Here is a 14199-nt window from a genome sequence, read left to right as displayed (position 1 = left end):
AAACATACTAGAAAAAATAGTATGTCAATGAATTGGTAATCCTTACCATTGATTAACCATACAGGATGATGTTCACCCTCCAGGTTTTCTCTGCCCTTATTCTAGTATTTGTGAATTTAAAAAAAAAAAACAAAACAGAGCTGTCCTTTTTTTACAAAGAGCTACAATATCTTCCAGGGAAAGGATACTATAGATTGTGCATGTAAACAACACTAAATGTCAGTTGTATCTCAGTAGTCCTTGTAATTATGAATTTTAGAGCGATTTTTTGGGAGGTGGATTGAGACACATCTTCCTGTGCCATGAATAATGAAAAAGCAGGCTATAAAGAAGGATTTTTTTCATGTTTTTTATTCACAAAGGTATTACTGAATGGTAATGTATAAATTTGTCAAGTTGAAATTAAAACATACATTATATTGACTAGCCAGGTTATGTAACAGATATTGTTAGACTATGCAGTGTTACATTATGTGCTTATGTAGCTCTATCAGAGCATGTAAGTTACCTCAAACTACTTTAAAACTAGCATGAAACAAGGCAAAGAATAACAAGTGAATTTTGTGACTACAAAAAGAAAACAAAGCCTTTAAAACCCAAATTTTTTGTGAACCAGAAATGTGTCTACATTCTGTTTCCTCCTTGAACAAATGCAGGTTTTCTGTTCAGCTCTGGGATGTGTCCATGTGCACTCCTTCCTGGAGGAGACTCCAAGTATTTATGACAGATCTCCCAAAATATACTCATGAAAAAAGAAAACCGGCAACATAAAGTATCCCAATTAAATCTCATCTAGAATTGAGCAGTTATTGGCTGATCTCAATACACTCAATGTTTCTAATGTCAGTACTAATCTCTTCCTGTTTTGATTCTGATGAAATAAAAAACCTGACACTGTTAATATATGGACAGTATCCAAGGCACTTTCAATTAATGAATTTTACCAGCTTTTAGTGTAGAGGTTGATTTGATAAATGTATAGATGACTTTAGTACTCAAGACTTTAGCTCAAATACTGTTACTTGCTCATAATAGGACCTACAATGATCTAGGTAACTGTACAAATATAGAAGACGTGACTCCTTACTCAGAGCCTTTCATGTAAAGCTAGAAAAGCCATACCATGACACAATTCCAATAAAGAGAATTACATACAAACTCAAATTTTCTTAAAAATATTCCCCAAACTCCATTGTGGACCATTTCTGTACATCAGGCCCTGTTAGTGATGCTGGGGAGGCAGCAGTCACCTCTCCGTAAGCTGAGCTATGTGCTCTGGTAGTTGTTTTTGTTTGTAACAAACCTCTGTTTCCTCAGAGTGCACAGGAGTTGAATATGCTAATACTATTGCAAATAATAAATAGTTATAACAATAAAAGCAACACTTTCTTAAGGGGGTTTCACTTGACAATAAATATGACAGCATACAATTCTCCACTTTTGTTCTTTTAAGTGTGATCACTAAGGCTGACCCCAAGTCTGTTAATGCTGGGTAAGTCAAGAGACAAATCAACCAGTTCCTCTCTGAGAATACATGGTGAGCATGACACCAGTACCAGGTCCACTTACTAGCTTCTCTTTCACTGATTCTTTAACCCACTGCCAAAATAAATTAACAACATTTCAAAGGACTTATAACAAAATGAAAGATATTTTAAATTAAAGTCTTGGCCCTAATCCAAAATATACAACAGTTACCATCTAAAATACAATGACAAACTTCAACAGTAGGTAAAGGACCCTTAAAAAAAAACCCATCAACTTCCAAAAATACTCTTAGTAAGTTTTAAACACTGTCTTAGGACTCCTGACAGTGAATCTTAAAGGTCATATTGCAAAGGCTCTCATCTGTGTATATGTAATAGAGTAGACTATGTGGCTTCAATCATTTCCTTAGAACTCCATTCAGCGCAATCCAAATGGAGATCAAGTCACATAGAATACACCTGAGAACTTGAATACAACTTCCCCTCTCTGGTAAGGCAGTGTTTTTGAGTATGTGGCCTAAGCTTACACAGGATAGGACAGACCAATTTGAACACTGAAACCTACTTCAATTGTTCTGAAGATTTCTGTCTGTTGGCACACAGCTGGGTAACAGTAGAGGGTATTGCTGTTTGCTGGTCAGTGCATGCCTTGCAACTTCTAGGATTGTGTTTTTTAAAAGACTCACACTATACTTAGCTGCTTTCTGAAGAACACTGCAAAATGGTCCTCCATTATTTTGGCAATTGTTTGTGTTTCCCGTATCTTTCCGTTGCAGATGAAAAGTAAGAACATGTTTCTGTTTACACAAACAGCACTGGGCTTTAATCTGCTTTAGAACAGGTATTTTATGTTTCTTTTCAGTGTGATCACTTTTGTTTGCTTCAGTCAGGGCTAATGTTTCTGATCCAAATCTGCTACTTAACCTTGCAGGAAAGTTACACTTTTGCCGTATTTCTAATAAAGAGACACTCCTTATTTCTTCTTCTGAGCTGGCCACTGTGAATAAATCCAAGTTATGATTCAAAAAGTTCAGAACTGTTTAATTTATCTTCTTCATACAGCAGAATATTTTCCATGAGCTTCTTTTTCTGATCATTTATCTCTATTTTCCAAGATGTCTCTCTGGCTGATGCTGAAAGAGAAAAAAGCCCAAGTAATGAGGAAAAAAACCCCACCTTTTTTTAAGGAAAAAATGTCAATTTAAAATTAATAATTAAATAAATAAACCAATCAAAACTGGCTTAGGGAAAAAAAGTCTCATAGAGAGCCAGAAAACATTTTGTAGGTTTATTGGTAAAACCATAACCAAGGAAATAAGATTTACTGAAATGTGTATAAATGTAGGAATAAGAACCTAAGCAGTTCTGGAGGAGTGAGTTATTGTAACAGGAGCATGGGCAGTTTTCCTAAACCAGCCTTTAGATCACGTGTGTTTGTATGTTCTGCAAGCATCCTACAGATTTATCTGGATTTACCTTGTGAAGAACATGAAGAGTCAAGGTCTGCATTTTCTTGTTGAGAGGTGCTCTGTGCAGCAGATGCCACTTCCAAGACGTCATCACTTCTGGTGCATGCCGCATTTCTTTCCTGGAGTCCATTTGGTAGTTTTTCCTGCCCAGTCCTGCAATCAGTGGCTGCCATACTTTTGGAATTGTTGCTAGGTAGCTTATCTGTAGATTTTTCTAAAGTATTCCATACAAAACTACTCAATTCATCTGATTCACAAGGAAGCCTTGACATCTGTACGCAGTAAATGTCAGGTGACACGACTCCTATGGAAGGTGTGCATGGGTTGGCACTTGTCAGGATCGCTGCCTGTGTGCTGTTCTCATTGTTCTCCCCTCCAGAAGGCACGTCTGTGCTGAGACTCGTTGTCTCATCATCAGTTTCTTCTGGAGTGTTCATGGAGAATCCAGAAGCGCTGCCTCCACCGATGGAATGCTCCCTTAATTTACTTTCAGACATTCCTATAATTTCAAGAACCTGTTTTCAACAACAAAATCTGTGAATGCAGAGTAATTCCTGTACCCTGCTTATCCTAAGGCAACATTCTCAAAAATAAGTAATTATGAATGTTGTAGCTTCAGACCTTGCTGTCAGACTAAATGCTCAATCATGTATTTAAAGTATTACCTCTGTTACGGTAGCATTCTTCTTTCTCAGACTAAAGCAGACGGCTGAGGCAAAATCAACAGCAATCTCTTCCAGCAAGTGTCCTGCTTTCCTGTCCAGATATTTACAGCATATTTCCTTGGCAGCCACCTTTTCAAAATTTTTCCCTTTGGAGTATGAGCTTTCTTTAGCTATCTGAATTTCATCAGCAATCATATCTTTCTGTTTAAAGGAAAGAGATGCATTAGCGAAGGAAGAAATAAATGTTTGTGTTCCTTTTATCTGAACCACTGAGAATATGAGTCTTGCCATATATTTGTTATTGTTGCTGCCTAATGTCTGGTTTACAGACCTAAAAGCTTTAGGAATCCCCATTCATGCAACTGACTGAAATGTTTGTTTTCACGGGAGAGAACTAATATCAAATGTCTGATGTCAAATTTACTAAAGCAGACCCAGCTCTTCTAGGCCTATGTCCATTTACAGGAACAAAAAATAGTCTGCACTGTAGCTAAGCACTCTTGCACAAGGCTTTTCAGCCATTTGTTAAGGAAATCAGAAACCTAGGATACTTTACTTTCTGAACCCATTTGAACATTGCTGAATCGCTTGGAAATAGTATGACTATAATTGCTTTCCCCTCAAAGGCTTCCACAAGCTGGTAAATCAGAAGCAGCATAAGCCACAGAGGAATATAGGTAGAGTCTGTTTTCATGAAGGTGGTGTTATGGCATGCAGTGAGCCTGGCCAGCTCTGGGTGATTGTGAAAGTTGTTTCTGTAGCCCTAATCACAGCTTGGGCAAATTGACTAGGATATACATTCCAGACGTCAGTGCAGTACACAAATGCCTGATAAACTCGATGATGAGCAACTGCAGTTACTGCCTACCCAGGTTTCCCCATTCAGTTTGTCTCATAACATGGCACATAAAAAACATGTGGTAGCATTTCAGCACAAAACCTTGTTATCTCTTAAGCATATATTCGAACACCACTTATTCTGGGGTATCTCCTAGCATAGTCAGGCCAGCACTCATAAGTGTGGTCTGTGAAACAGGAATGAATATTCTGCTTCTGTCTAGGTGCAGGTGAGCTATTGATGGTAATGGAAGCAGAATATGGCTTCTAAACATCCATTCTTCAGGATATGTACACCAGACTGCAAATAACAAACAGTATTCATATAAAATTCATTTTATGACAGCAACCTCATTCATTTGTGTTGGTACCCATTATTCCTGCTTTTTCTTACCAGATAAATAGGGTTTCTTCCTTCATCCAGTGCCTTAACCCCTGTCAGTATCTCTGCTAAGACCTAGAAAGTATATTTGAAAGAGAAAAGAACTTGTTCAGAATTAATTCTGTTTTTAAAAATGAGTTTTGTAACCAAAGAAATACTGAACTGCCAGGGCTTTTATTATAGTTTTACTTCAATTGGCTGAACGATACTAGTTCTGGGCAATCTTTATGAAGCTTTAGATTTACCTTCAAAGCCAAGTCCAAATTTTACAATTAAATGTAATAGATATTCTTGAAACAAAGGATGAGAAGAAAGTAGTTCTAAGTCTAGATAAGAAATCACATTGAACAGTTTCCTATTGAAATGGAAACTCCTGGGACAGATGACATCATAGGCTATTTTAGCTGAAATTCTGAATTAACGGGTGCTGCTTGCAGCAGCTCATGTCACATATCTACAAGATTTCTGAGAACCCAACTGCACTCTTTTTGCTACTCTTTTAAAAAAACAATCAGCAGTGGTATTTTTTTGCAATGAGAAACAACTTTGTTTCTGTTAGTCCAAAGATTTGCCTCACTTTGGCACAAACAGAAGTACATTTGGAATGTGAACATAATTAAAACCAGTATTTCAAGACATTACATACTCAGTGACTATGACATGAAATTGCCAGCCAAAGAACTATTTGAGGCATATGCTCTTATGTCCAATTTCCTGTCTAGAAGCACCAAAGAATTCAACAAAACATGGAAAAAACTCAACGTACCACACCACAGCTGAATATATCAACTTTTTTTGTTAATTGTCCATGTCTGACAAAATCTTCTGGCAGATAAGTAAGAGAAGCTTGTAGGACTTTGGTTTTCATTACAGCATAGTCTGATTTTTTATCAGCAGAATGCAGTCGCAGACCTGAATGTCCAAGCTTTGCTGTAAAGTTTTCATCTAGCAAGACATTTGAGCTGTGGTAAAGGCAAATAACAATATTGGTTAAGTAACTACTTTAATTTGAGGTAAAGAATTACTGAAAGGGAGAGGGAGAAGAACAAGCACTCCAGAAATTACTTCAAAAGAATATTCTTCCATTATATAGAAAGACACAGTAAACACACACCAAAAGGCACCCTTTAGAATAAGAGACAGCAGAAAGATCAGGCAAATGAGCTTCAAAATTGCCTAAGTTTTTGGCCAGAAACTCAGGAGTTACCAGGTGACCAAGGAAGTGCTAATGTACCAAACCCCCTCACCTTTTGATATTCCCATGAAGAATTCCAAAATTATGCAAATACTCGACAGCTCGGAGGAGCCCTCCAGCAATGCTAATTCGCACCTCCCAAGTCAGTGGAGCAGAATCATCCTGCAGGGAAGCAAGGAAAAAAATGGTACTTTATAGAATAAAAAACTGTAAGACATTAGTCATTTTGAAAACCAAAGACTTGGTTTTAATCCCAATCAAAACTCCTGCAGACCTAAGTAAAAAATTTGGTCTAAGGCAGAAACAGATGATTTGTAGGCCAAGGAAGGAGCCTGTTTTTAAATATCATGCTGCACATTTTGCCTGCCATAGCTCAGAGTGAGAGAAGGATACAGTAAGGATCACACTTGTCCAAAGCATCAAGCACTGGCTGGTATTGAGGCATAGTGGTGGTTTCAATGGATTGGTTCAGGATGTTTCTCTGCCCTATCACCTTCTCTGCAAATCCTCTTTACACAGGTGTGAAAATCCCAAAATGTTCCCTCCTGATAAAACTTCCTTGCACATTATGCCAATGAAGATGGATACTCCTATAACATACTCCCAAAATATTACAATATGAATATACACACTACAAATTCCTTATTACTTAAAAAATATGAAGCCTGCACAACAGAAATGTGCTCTTGCCCTGATCTGTCTGGCCACAGAAGAACTGAAAAAAGCTGCAGCCTTTCTAGTACCTGCAGTTAAGGTATTTGGGCACCCCTTGTGTTTGGGTGGTTTTTTTGGTCTGTTTTTCAGAATTCAAACAGATGTAATTGCATTTCTTACAGTAACAGGACAGGTCTTGTAATCACAGACAGATAACAGACTCAGATGACTTTCTTACTTGGCACTGAAGCTTGTTTTGTAGCGATCCATTAGGCAGGTGTGGGTATATCAGACAGTGCAATCCAGTTTCTACTGAGAAACCCAGCAGCTGCAAAATGTTGACATGACAACACCTGCAGGCACAGACCAACAATGACTTGCAAATGAAATGAGTGACACAGAAAAATACATTCCTGAGCTGGAATAAATTCCTGAAGTCAAGGCAACTTGGATCTGTGCTCTGCAACTGGAAGCACAGAATGGTGCTCAGTGGGACTGCACGTGGCCAACTATCCCAGCAGCAGAGAGAAGCCATTCCATCACAGCCAGCTCCAGCAGGGAGGAGGGATACACAGCTCCAGAGATACTGCTGCCTATGCTCAGTGGGGCCATGCACAGCCCCAGCAGGCTGCTGCTTCCCCAAGCCTCCTACGAAGGCAGCACACAACCCCACTGTCCCCAGAACCACACGGTGCATGGGGTACACACACATCAGTCTTGAACTAGGCACAGGAGCAACAGGCCCCAAGCAGGACACATACAGACTACATCTGAAAGCTATCTGCTTACCGAAAGCATATCTGTACTTCTGTGTGAAAGAATCTTTGGGTGGAATTTGGGCTTGCGCATTCTGTCTGAAAAATGAAAACATGCAGCAGAATGTCAATAGTAAGTATCAAGGTCTTTTAATTTCTATATGACCAACTACTTCAGGAAATAGGCAAGTATCACTGATGACAACTTTCTACCTAAGGCAACAATTAACTAAGAAACAGAACAAAAACCAGCCTAAAGATGGGTCTGATCCAATCATCAACGGAGGTTGCCACATTGCAGGCCACTCCCCTGGACAGAGCTAATAATACGACTCACACGAGTAAGGTATCTCTCATACATGTCTCCTGAATCTGGGTTTACTTACTTTACATCATTTCTGTGTTACCACTCCTCTTGTGTTGCCATTTTGGTTTCTTGTCCATACAACATTAAACAACAACTGCTATTGCTCAAGAGATATTAATAACATATCCCCTTCAAACAAAAAGAAAAGGTGGAGTACTTGCTTCTTTCAGTCTTTTGATGACATACTCTACGTTGTTCCTCTGACCTTTGTAGACATCCGCAAAAGTACCTTCACAAATTCTGCTCTTCTCACTGAAACCATTTGTGGCATTAGTAACTTCCTTCTGGGTCCACAAGAGACTCCCGCTGGGGAGATCAGTCATTGTCTCCTGCTGAGGAGTAGAAGAGCTGCAAGGCTACACATTTGTAGAAGAAACAAATTTATCTCATGAAAATTCATATACTTTTCCATTCTTTCAGGTGTCACGTTTTGTGATTTAAGCAATCACTGTCATTGTTGAATGAAACTGCAAAAGGTGCTGTGCAATCACTCATTAGGGATTCCCTTGGTAGTACCTATGTGATGTAAACATTCTGCATAGTAAAAGAGACTTGAAGACAGTTACAATTTGCATTTCCACCTTTCCCAGAAACAGACTTAAGATTCTTTTTTTAAAGTCCGTATATCTACTTGAAGTGATGATGCTTTAAGTTACAAAAAAAATATTAATCTTTATGGTTGGGGCATATATTAAGAAACAGATGGACCACAAAGGTCTCATAACGTATTTATGTTCTCGTAGGCATGTCACATCGCTTCTGAAGCATCTGGTGTCAGTTGCACAATAACTTGTGGCTTCCCGTGTAGCAAGTCCTAAGGCCAACTGTTGTTACAGTTCCACTGTAGCCTAATCACGCAACTTTCACAACCTTAATGTGCTCCAGACTTGAGAAAACAAAACAACTCCCTTTCAAGAAACTATGAAACTACTGCATTCTTTGTAGCAATCTTTCCTTCTGTCTGGTTCTCTAGGGAGGAAGGAACTACAGGGAGGAAGGAACAGGAGACTGTGCTAGAATCATTAGAAGCATGAGAAAAAACTTCAATGGAATAGAGGCTCAGAGGGGTGATGGAATCACAGAATCACAGATTTTCAGTTGTCACATACACAAGGCTCTGGGCAGCTTGACTTAAATTTGATACTAGCCCAGTTTTGAGAGAAACCACATTTTAAGTATAAAATTAAGCTAAAATTAGTATGCCATTCTGACTAGTCAATGATATGTATTGCACTGTCCTGTGATCACACCAGAAGTGTCAAGTCCTGTATAAAATCTGTACTGGAAGTTCCTACAAACGAGTTGCTCTTTCTGAGTATGTTATCTATGCTGAGCTAGGCAGCACGCAGTATTGTTAATTTTTCCTTTTGCTGGTCCTTCACTGGCAAAAGAAAGTGATGTAAACTCTAAGTAATCTAACTGTAGCATTACTGTTATACTCAGTTCACACAAACTGTAATTAAGCTTCACTTTTTCACCAAATCTATATTTTATAGAAGTAGAGAGATAAACTTTAACTGGAAAAAAAACCCCACAATAACATAAAGACTGTTTTAACTGTTACAATCCATGAGTACTGAATGGATTTACCATCACACTTGATGAGACAGGAGGATTTGACTGTAAGGAATTCAAAAGGTCTCTTGGGGGAGGTGGTGGAGAAGGGAGCGAATACAGGTCTCCTTCAGAAACAGCACCTGAAATGGAAATAACAGCATGGAAAGTATGCCTTATTTTAGTAATATCATAGCCTATGACAGGGGTATTTTGTTGAATTTCCTAACCATGGATAATCTGTGACAAGCTGTCAAAATGTGAAATACCATATGAAAACAGGGAACTACTTTTCTTGTTCCTCTTTGCAAAATGACTAGGCAGATCTCTCCAGTCCTGGCTCAGGGACGTAGAGCTCCCTATGTCTATGATACTGGTCAGATGGTTTCCTCAGTATGTCCTGCGGTTCCGCTCACTCCTTTCCCAGGCAGAGGGGCCTCCTGACTCATGCACAGCTACCTTCTGGCAAAGATTTATTTTGCATGGAAAGAGGGTCATGGGGCAGGCAAGTGTATGCACTGGTCTACTCTTAGTTTAGAGCCACGATGGGACCAGGGTGTTCACAGAGACCTGCAAATGTCTTGAGATCCCAAGGATAGATACAGCCAGCATCTCTCAAGGCCAAGAGAGCTGTAGGAAGGAGGAACAGGAGGCTGTGTGAATAGACAGCTCAGGAGACAGCAGTTCTAGTAAAAAGGCAGATATTCAAATGTGACCATTTTGAAGAGTAGCATATTCATTATACAACAGTGAAAGTGGATGGACATGGTCATTTCAGTGTTAAAGCAAACTTGGGACCTGTTACTTACAAACTGCTGGTGATATTCCCAGATGTGACGAGCTTGGTGATGGCAACAGACTTATCTCATTTTCTCTCTCTTTATTTTTATTTTCTATGGGAGTCAAAGATATATTCTCCTGTTTAGGTGGCTCTACCAGCTCTTCTTTTTCAGACTTGGTGATATTAGAGGCTGATGCCCCTTCAAAAGAAGAAAAGAAAGATGGAGATTACCAGGGAAAATAGAGTCTGACTCTAATCAGGAAATAAACCTAGTCAGGAAAAGAGACTGTGAATCAACATGAACATTAAAATGAACATTCATCAATTTATAGTTTAATTGTTGGAACACTATTAGTATTTGAAGTCAGACCATATTCATGACATTAACTACTACTGAAAATTAATACAAAGTGGTATCTTCAAACAAGCACCATCAATGACTACGCAAAATATGTATAGTCTCTTAAAAAAAGGGAATTAGCAATAACAGTATATTTGTCATTTTCTATAGAACATCCTGCAGCCAAGGATCTCAAATCATGAATATCTCCCAGTCTGAAGAAGGCATCTATTTCTCTGTTAATTGTCATGGAACTGAGCTTATTCCGTTGATGATACCTAAATGAAACTTACTCAATGTAGAGATTGTTAATAAATAGAAATCAAGATTGTGTTTTCAATTCTGTCCACTCAGAGTCTCAGCCACTGTGACTAAATTAATTATTAGATTACTAATGTACAAGTGAAAACATATTTGGTTTGGCTTTCCTGTAGCTTTGTTTGCTTTGCTGAGAAATGAGCAGTAAGAATTGCTTCGCTCTCCTAAGCTAGCAAGAGAGGATTACTGAATCGGGACTGGGTGGTCTGAGAAGCAGCACAGGCTTCCTGCAGAGGAAGGGGCAGGTACTCACAGTCCAGAATGACTTGAGCCCCTCGGTAGAGCTGCAGTCCTTGCAGCAGGTCCAGGAGCTGCTGCACGGTTGCCAGCCTCACTCCCCACCACCACATGAGCTCCCTTGTTATGCTGATCCCGGTCTTCTCCATGCTTTTGATCTTCCGTAGCTCTGTCTGATCAGTTATCACATAGGAGGCTAATGGGGAAGACAATGGTTATTTCTGTTTTAAAAGCAGAAGAAAGAAGGGAATACAGGCAGGGAGAGCTAAGGTGTGAGACACACTTTGCATTTGCATTTGCTTGCTTTTAAAAGGCACCATCACAATAAGTTAGTGCTGTAGACATGAAGAACATTCGGTTTCTCAAGTAAGATATTCCTTTTATTCCTTCAACAATTCTGGAAAATGTATTGTTATATCAGAGACCCAAAAAGAAAACACAGTCGCAGTTTTCAGCATATTTTCCCCATAACCATCCTTCACCACACTATCTTGTACCAAAATAAGTTCAGATAAGTTCCTGGTGTGATTCCCACAAAATAGGTAACAGGAGTCAGAGGCAGGCTGCAGTCCTGTCTGCATTACTAAATGCCGGTATTATGGTGAGCCGCATAGTAACTGCATCATCTGGGTGGGATTTACAGTCAGATAAACCCACTGGTGAAATGCAGCCATTGTTAAGAGCAGGAGATACTGTGTAGCTGACCTACATAGTTTGTCGTGACTCCTGAGTGTGCACAGCCTGATGGATACCCCACTGTGCTCTTTTTGACTCACCAACATCTACTCCACCTCCTCCTGTTTACCTCCCCCTATATCTGATGCCCTGGCCACAGTGTAAGTGCTGGGCTTACATCATTGTGGACCAGAGGAGGATGAGGTCACAAGAACGGTAAAACACCACCACTTGTCAAAGAACACCCTATGTATGGGATGAGGCTATATCACAGCCTCCTCATCCATCAAGGGCTGCCTGAGAAGCAGAAGGCTTTGCCTTTACTGGGGAGCCTGCTGCTGTCTGTGGGATGGGAGGTGGTAACCACCCCCAGCTCTTTAGGGCAGAGGGTCAGAGGAGCAGAACCAGATGAGCTGTGCTGAAACTGCGGTTTGTGACACCTTATCACTCCATCCTGGGGTTTTGTGTGAATTCAGCTGTGCTCGTTTGTGGTCTCCAGGGGCTGGGGGATACCCACGAAGGTGCTTGTCTGACTCACCCCCTCGCAGCTGACCTGCTGCTTGCCTAGCCTGAAGGGGACACAGGCTTTAGAGGCTGGGGGTGTATACGTGGAAACAAAGATTCCCCAGTTCACATCTCAGCTGGCTTTAGGAGGACATTACATACAGTTTTATGCATCTGAAGATAGCAGTGATGAATTCCACCCTGTCAGCAAGTTTAACCGGGGTAAGAGTTTACTCAGCAAACAGAGTTAGTGAAGTCTTGAATTAAATCCAACCATGTGAAGTAAAGGAAACTAAGAAAAGATTCAGGTTAGAATTGTTTGGATTGGGATACAGAAAAAAAGAATAAAAACCTCCGGGACTGCATTTTCTGCATTGGCTAACTGGACATGGCCAGGGCCAAGACAAATAGGGGCAGTAAGTATGAGAGAATGAATCTGTATGAAAGGAAGGAGGAAAGAAAAAATCAGAACGTCTAAGCCCAGGTGGGAGATGTTGTGAAAACAGGCAAGCAGCAGAAGATAACATAGGAACAGAGAGGGGAGTGAGAAAAACAGCAGAGAGTGAGAAGGGAGCACATCTGCCCTGGAGAAGCCAAGGGAATGCGGAAGTCTGGAATTCCACCTATTAATCAGAAGCTTCCCTTGATCTTGAAAACATTTGTGTACGGGAATTCCCTGTCTACAGGAGCTGGGCAACAACTCGGCCAGATGCCCTGCGTGGGAATGGCCGTGTACCTCGGCCAAACCTCACGCCTTTCCACCACACAGCCTAAACACGCTGCCGCTGCGTGTGACCCCATCGCCACCCTACCGGCTCGGGAGCGGTGCCCTGCCACGCTTACCGAACCGCATCCAGTCGAAGTCACTCAGGCAGTCCATCTTCTGGCAGAAATCCTCCAGCACCCAGGCAGGCATGCTGTGAACGTAGAGAGCCGACAGGGAGCCCCCTTTCAGTCCCAGGGACGGCTGCTGGAAGGTCATGGCTTCGCAGGCCCTCACCAGAGAGTCCTTGGTCCCCACTGTGGCCATCAGCAGCGGCCGCGCATGGTGCGGGGCAGGGACTGCGCGCTCCGGGCACTCAGGCTCGGCAGCGTCTGCCTCGGCTGCCTGCTGAGGTGATTTCTCCCAAAGCTTCCGCTTCTCAAGGGGCTGGCCTTGACTGCCTGTCCCCACCCCGTCCCGACTGGCTAGGCACTGGGGGAAGAGGCGAGTGACACAGGCCAGGGTTTCTTGGCAGGGTCAGACCGCACTCTGCTTCCTGCTCCGCCTGACGTCAGGTCCCGGCCCCTAATGCAAATCAGATTTTCCTTTCCAGTTGTGGTTACTCCTCCAGCCTGGTTGCCAAATTGCGGGTTTCACGTTACGGAGGTGAAAGATGCTTTCCTGCGTTTTAGGCACGGCTGGTGTTGTCGACTGTGCAGCAGCCGCTTACTGGCAAAGCGGGATGTGTGTCATTCGTGAGCGCTGCCCAGCAGAGCCGGCTCAGCCCAGGCGCTGGACACGTCGCCAGCGCAGCGTGCGAGGGCTTTGTTTGCCCATATAGGTATAGATGTGTATGTTTAAATGTAGCTCCCCCGAAGAGCTACACCAACCGTGCTCCTCACCGAGTTGGGTGCTGCACAACTGGGGATCGAGAAAGTTTCAAAGATCTCTTAGGATCTAGGAAAGAAATGCGTACCAACAGGGAAGGCAGTAAAAAGCACTGCCCCCTAAGGCAGAGCAGGGATCCTGCTGCAGGCTGGCTGTTGCCAGCATGTTGCAATCGTTGCAGCAGATAGGACTTTACCTTTGTGATGTGTACTATGGCAGTAGATGCAGGGAGTGAGAAGTAAAAACAAATCAGAAATGGTCACATGGCCAGATCTCACTAGTACAGGATTAGGTTTAAAAAGCTGAAAAATATGATATTAATGTAGCTACAATGTCAAAAGAAGGGAAAAATCTAAACAAAAATAGCCAAAGTGTATTACTACTTAAC

General features: G+C 41.4%; 1 protein-coding gene across 2 annotated transcripts; it reads right to left on the bottom strand.

The window, feature by feature from the left end:
- Window positions 1-348: 348 nt before the first annotated feature.
- LOC104555690 (interleukin-1 receptor-associated kinase-like 2) lies at window positions 349-13459 on the bottom strand. Of its 2 annotated transcripts, XM_062008574.1 has the most exons (13): window positions 13064-13459; window positions 11058-11237; window positions 10175-10345; window positions 9402-9508; window positions 7969-8167; window positions 7479-7539; window positions 6928-7042; window positions 6088-6197; window positions 5607-5802; window positions 4853-4915; window positions 3622-3822; window positions 2964-3471; window positions 349-2620 (listed from the first exon to the last, which is right to left on the bottom strand). In XM_062008574.1, the coding sequence occupies exons 1-13, from the start codon at window positions 13248-13250 to the stop codon at window positions 2502-2504; spliced, it is 2217 nt and encodes a 738-aa protein (XP_061864558.1). In that variant the 5' UTR covers window positions 13251-13459; the 3' UTR covers window positions 349-2501. The 2 variants fall into 2 exon arrangements, with proteins under 2 accessions (XP_061864558.1, XP_061864559.1); XM_062008575.1 differs by lacking the exon at window positions 349-2620 and having other exon boundaries at window positions 2950-3471; window positions 7479-7543; window positions 7973-8167.
- Between the last annotated feature and the right edge of the window lie 740 nt (window positions 13460-14199).

Source organism: Colius striatus, chromosome 15 (assembly GCF_028858725.1).
Source record: "Colius striatus isolate bColStr4 chromosome 15, bColStr4.1.hap1, whole genome shotgun sequence".
NCBI lineage: Eukaryota > Metazoa > Chordata > Aves > Coliiformes > Coliidae > Colius > Colius striatus.
Note: the sequence above shows the minus strand (reverse complement) of the source record. Positions and strands in the feature narration are given on the sequence as shown.